The 6,219-nt window shown below is 45.9% G+C and overlaps 1 protein-coding gene across 2 annotated transcripts in view; it reads right to left on the reverse strand.

The window, feature by feature from the left end:
- LOC107084891 (protein jagged-2-like) overlaps window positions 1-6,219 on the reverse strand; it is a 69,870-nt gene that overhangs the window by 21,545 nt on the left and 42,106 nt on the right. For both annotated transcript variants that reach the window (XM_015374950.1, XM_015374949.1), the window contains exons 6-10: window positions 5,776-5,906; window positions 5,540-5,659; window positions 5,335-5,448; window positions 4,980-5,093; window positions 2,956-3,002 (exon numbers count right to left, since the gene is read on the reverse strand). In XM_015374950.1, the coding sequence (XP_015230436.1) occupies window positions 2,956-3,002; window positions 4,980-5,093; window positions 5,335-5,448; window positions 5,540-5,659; window positions 5,776-5,906 (526 nt within the window). The remainder of the gene's footprint in view (window positions 1-2,955; window positions 3,003-4,979; window positions 5,094-5,334; window positions 5,449-5,539; window positions 5,660-5,775; window positions 5,907-6,219) is intronic.

A 6,219-nucleotide genomic window follows, 5' to 3' on the forward strand; every position in this document is an offset into this window, starting at 1 on the left:
CTTCTCTTCATTGGCCTCCTCTTAAATCCAGAATTGAATTTAAAATCCTCCTTCTCACACACAAAGCCTTAAATGGCCAAGCTCCAGCTTATATCAGAGATATGATTGTTCCTTATGTTCCTAACAGAGCACTTTGCTCTCAATTTGCAGGGTGTACTAGTGGTTCCTAGAATTTCTAAAAGTAGAATGGGAGGCAGATCTTTTAGTTATCTCCTGTGGAACCAACTACCAATTTTAGTTTGTAAGGCAGACACGCTGTCTGATTTTAAAGGTAGGCTTAAAACTTTTCTTAAAAAAAAAAGAAAATTACAGTTATAGTAGCTCAGGTTATCCTGAGCTATCTCTATATTTATGCTGCTATAGGCTTAGACTGCTGGAGGACATAGGGAACCCTTATCGTCATTCTGCTTCATTCTACCTCTATTCTCCCGATCAACTTGCTTTTTCTCCTAATAGTAGCTTAATTTAGCCTGGTTCTGTTCAGCTATGACTTTGGTCTTGAAGGAGGCATCAACTGTGATCCACCTGGTCCTGTCTCTCATTGTTTACCTCTGTCTCTCTCTGAGACTGGTTGAGCTCTATTGAGACAAACTGGTTCTGCTGGAGGTTTCTTCCCATTTTTCCCCTATTCTTTTTGCCAATATTGGACTGAGAGTTGATGTCCCAGAGCTAGATAATATCCCAGCAAATACGCTTTCAAGTCTACTTATGTATAAAACTTTATTAGAAATGGTTTTAAAAATTAAATCCTATGCAACGGATATGAAAATGGAGGTAAGTAAGGGAGGAAGGATGAGAATTAAGCAGAGAGAGATGAAAGAAGGAGATGAAAAGGAGGGGGGGTGAGAAAAAGAGAGAAAGAAAAGAAAAAAACCAAACCAGACAATAGAGGAAAACCTAGAAAACAACAAACGACACTAATCACAACAACAGGAAGCCTCACATAGACACCCAGTCAATACATGTTCACAAACATCAGGAGAAAAACCTATGAAATTATTTATCAGGCCTATAAATGTTTTTATTTGCAGCAAAGTGTTCAGTATAGGTGCGCATACTCCTATACTAAACCCCGGGTTGACGTCTGTGGTAAATATGCTGTGTTCTTGTGTATAAATGGTTTATACGACTTCTTTAAAAGTAGAATATGCTCAGACATCTCAGGCACCCCATACTACAGGGAAACAGGAAGGGCACCATATGAATGGTGGTACCTTTCTGAGATGGGTAGGCTAAAGCCCCTTACCAATGAGGGGCCAGCCCCCTGTGGCTATGGTGGTGAGGTACCAAGGGACTGCAGCAGGGACCTCAGATGGACCTCCAGGGCCCAGGGACTCAGGGAACCACTACTAAAAGGGGCCCAACGAGAGACTCCACTAGCCAAGAGAAGCAGCCACCAGGAAATAGTTTTAACCCACCAAAGTACCCAGCCCCACACGTGGAGAAAAAGGTGGTAGACAAAGGTACCATTCACTGGCATAGGGAGCTTAGGATGGTTCAGTAGATGGGGTTGCCACTCTCAACTACTGGACAATCCTATTAAGTAGACAGCAGAGGTGGGGACTCGAGTTTGTGACTCATACTCAAATCGCACTTAATTGAAAATTATATACTTAAATCATATTTAAGGACTTCAGACTCGACGAGACTTGCGATTTCCGACTTGTGAACAATATATTTTTTTAAGCGTTTTTTGTTTTACTAACTTGACTGATCGCCGCTCGCCTTACCCACACACAGCAAAGGTAAAAAAAACAAAAAAAAACGCAGAGGGGCTGTCAAACAGTCATGTAGCACTGACGTCACTGACCAGTTCAAGATAATGATCATCCCATTGATATAATAGTGACCTTTAAGCTATACCGTCTCAGTGAAGGAGATGAAAACAAGGAGAAACAAGCAAGCATGCAAATAGACTTGAGACTTGACTTGGACTTGAGCTCTCAAGACTTGAGACTTGACTTGGACTCGAGTTCTCAAGACTTGAGACTTGACTTGTACTTGCAAAAAATGACTTGTGAACATGTCTGGTAGACAGAGACACATTCACAGGCATCCAGTCACATATTTCCACTCAGACATACAGACAAATAGATGAAGAAGAACAGACACTGAACCCATCCTTAAACTCCTCTTACATAATCCAAAGTCGAGGTAACAGCCCCCACACCCAGGAGGAGATCTCCAGCCCTCTGGGTTAGGCAGGGAGAGGCAACTATGGCTGTTAAGAAAAGAGAATGGCTAGGATGGTGCCCCACCTGCCCCTCACCATCACTTACCCCGTCCAACCCACATACCCACCATAGCCCTGGTCTATTGATGGTTCAGACTGAATGATGATCAATTTAATGATCAGCTTGTTTGATGCAAGCTTCATTGTGTCTATGAGCAGATGTTTGTTTTCAAAGCATATCAAACCGAAGATATAGAATGTAGCTTCGATTTCGTTAAACAAGTTGGCCACACCAGCTCCTCTGTTTATCATCAACGTCACTAAATAAACACGAACACATCTTCAAAGATCCACTGCATTAAAAGATCACATCAACACCAGTTTGGCTGTACCTCCTGTTCCTTAGGGATTGACATCCCGCCACCTAGCATAACATCCCCATTCTGTCTTACCCACTGCTGATAATGAAGGACTCAGTTCCACAGTTGGTAGAAACACGTGCTGGATCCTAACCAAGCAACTGTGTTCTGTGGCACAAGTACAGAACCGATACAAGAGCAAAGGTTCTGCTGGTGGACAAGAGGCAGTAAAACTTCTCCCTGTTAAAAATAGGTTTATAATCTCCACCGTCGCTTTGTACAGGCTAAATATCAGGGATGGAATTAGTGTGAATGACATGATGCAAACACCTGTTCCCTATGGCTACCCGCTCATCCGGAACAAGTCACTGTTTGCCTTTAAAACTGGGATGATTAGTGAGTCATCAGATTCAGTATCCTCACCTTACAAGTTCCTCCGTTCTCACACTGTCCATGGCAGCTCCTCATATCTGTGGAAACAGAACAGTTTCAGAAGAGAGTTCCTGTATTCTGATGACCTGATCCTGACCTGTTCTGCTTCTGGCCCTCTGAGCCTGTCTGTCCTCGTTTAATCTGCTTGTCTGACCTGTCTTCTGACTCCTGTCAGATCTCTGCCTGTCTGTGTACCGAACCTGGAATTGTGACTTGCCTCCATTCTGGATTCTCCCTCGGCACCTCACCGGATCTCTAACCTCATGGCTTTGACTAAGGAGTCAGACTAAGTCACCAACATTGGCTTTGGTTTCACCCTCTGGATTATCCTGCCTACATTCATCTGCTCGGTTCGGATCTCCTGCCTACCCTCTGACCACCATTACATCAACGTCTCAGACTCTCTGTGCGGTGACCGCTGTGATGCTTTGGCAGCCAACCGGCTGGAACCAACCTCAGCCTCTGGGCGCGGACTGAACCATAAGACCAGAGGTCTGCCTCAGTTTCCAATAAAAATTATGAAAAATCTGAGAGGGAGTATCTCTGACCAGAAGAGAAGCAGACAAAACAGAAGCAAAATGGTCCAGACTGAAGTGTTTTTAGCTCAGGATTGGTTTAGACCCTGAAGCTCAGCAGACATTAGACCAGTCAGTAGACTAAAGATTGGGAGTTTGCACCCATCAGTCAGAAAAATTCGAATCATTTATTTGAACCATTCCTTCATCTGGTGGGTTGACTTGAAGAATTGGTGGTTTTCCCTAATCCATGAGGTGAGACTTATAGATTATACATGTCTTCATAAAGTCTGTTCTGATTGATTATTTGTTTCATGCTCCTTAGCAAACCTCTGGCTGGATTAGTTCTGATCTACTGGAGATCATTCAAAGCTGCTGGTTTCCTTCTCCTTGTTTTTTGTAACTTAATAATTTAATGTAATTCTATCTGCCAAACAACCAGTTTCACTGCAAGTTGCTGAGGGAAGTTTCTCAAAGATTAAAACGAGGATAAGATGTTGGAGATAATTAATATATTCATAATGTGAGGGCAGAGAAGGTTCTGGGTCTGAGCTGGACCCATGCAGCCAGGTGGAAACAAAACTCATACTGACTGATGTGAAAGAAGTGGCCCAGCTATCCAGGAAAGTAGGCACAGCCAAATTCACCAATCACATTTTTGCAAAAGTAACCACTGAGGCAAGACTTCCCTGCACTCATTAATCTCTGTGAACCAGAGACACCCCAACCCATCAGCAAGCAGCTCAGATTTACAACCTCTGCTGTTTACTCTCAGAGATGCAGAAATTTAAAGCAACGTCTCTATTCAGATTTCTTTTATTAGACCTTAAACCAGATCCGCTCCTCAGGGGTTGACCAAAGAACACCTTCCTTTAAAGAGAACCAAAGCTGCAGAACTAGCCTGATGTTGGGGGAGTTTTATTTCCTGCCTCTGCTCCATTCCCTGCAGGCAGGGCTCACTTCACGCTTCAACCACTCAAACCAACACAGAGCATGAATAGTCCTCCCAGGAGGTGAGCAGCACCTGTTGGTCTGCTGAAATCAAACACTGAACCCCCCACCCCCCCAGAGGTACCCTTTGCCCACTGGAGAAGAGCCGCTGCGGTTTGTTTCGCTCTCAGTGTTTCCTGGGTGAGGCTTAATGTTGCCTCATCCTCTCTTCCTGGACGTGGACCCCCCCCCGCAGCTGTCAGGCCGTGCTATATAAAGCATTACTCCAGTCACCTGGTTTGGGTTGCATGACACCTCTGCTGGGGACGGGCTAAGAAGCCAACCCTCTACCTTCAAACAGGTCAACCTTTGGTCTAGAGCCATCAAAGTTCCACTTGACCAGCAGAGAGTAGTTTACATGCACCTCCCTTCACTCTGATCCCACTAAATGATATCCACTGGAACCAGCGGACTGGTGAACAGAACCAGCCGCCGGTGTTGGTGCTGCTACCTCACCCCCACATTCCCCGGTCAGCTCTTGGACAGCAGAAATGTTGGAGGGTAACATACCAATCTGGCAGGTCTTTCCTGTCCACTGAGGGGGGCAGAGGCACTCAAAGCTGCTCTCCATGTCGATGCAGGTTCCTCCATTAGCACAGGGCGATGAGGCACATTCATCAGTGTCTGGAACAGACGGCATTGTTTTTCTGTTTCTAATTCACAATATTATTCAGGTATTACATCATCATGACACCCCTCAGTGAGGAAGGGGAAGAGTCCCAGTTAGATATTAACGGACAGGTCTGTACACAGCCCATGGTGAGAGAGAGTAGATAGAGGAAGGCTGAGGAGAGAATTTTTCAGCGTGGAATCATCTCCTCCAGGTCTGACCTGAAAGCTACCGGCCATCTGTTCTGCTCCTCACCTTCAGCACAGGTTGGTCCCGACCAGCCCACAGGACAGTGACACTCGAACCCTGAAGGGACTTCATGACATGTCCCTCTGTTGGCACAGGGGTTGGACAAGCAGGCGTGCTCCGCTGGAGGACAGACAGAGACAGGTTTAAGTCCCAAAATCTATAGAACAACAGAACAGACTCCGTGGTGTAAAGGGTTCTAAGGCAGACTCACCAATTTGACAATTTTTGCCAGAGTAGCCATCAGGACAAGCACAGTGGTATTCATCTGGCTCCGTGTTCATGCAGGTTCCTCCGTTCTTACAGGGCCGGTTGGTCCCGCAGTAGTTCAGATCTGCACCGAAAACAGGAAGGAAGGGATGACTCTGTAGCCTCAGAAACATGTCAGTCCAAGGCCCAGAAGAACCGAGCCGCTTACATAGATCAGAATGATAGAAAATATAGACGGACCTTTATCACATAGCAGGCCGCCCCAGTTCTTCTCACAGGTGCATTGCCAGGGCTCAGAACAGGTACCGTGGACACAGCCGGGGTAGGGCAGGCATCTGTCACACAGTGGACCGCCCCACCCGTAATTACACCTGGAAAACATCACCATCATCATCACCATTCATTCCAAGTATACCCACAGTGGAGGGTTAAAGGTCACCTCCTAATCTGAACCACTCTGTTACAAAGCAAACAGTATTCCCCTTCAGCTCATGGCTGTTAGCATTAGGCTGTGTCCTAATGTCCTCCATGACCTCTGACCCCTCCATCACTATAGAAGGCGGGGTCCACCCTGACCTCTGACCCCTCCATCACTATAGAAGGCGGGGTCCACCCTGACCTCTGACCCCTCCATCACTATAGAAGGCAGGGTCCACCCTGACCTCTGACCCCTCCATCACTATA

Source organism: Cyprinodon variegatus, unplaced genomic scaffold, assembly GCF_000732505.1.
Source record: "Cyprinodon variegatus isolate N-32 unplaced genomic scaffold, C_variegatus-1.0 Scaffold110, whole genome shotgun sequence".
Taxonomy (NCBI): domain Eukaryota; kingdom Metazoa; phylum Chordata; class Actinopteri; order Cyprinodontiformes; family Cyprinodontidae; genus Cyprinodon; species Cyprinodon variegatus.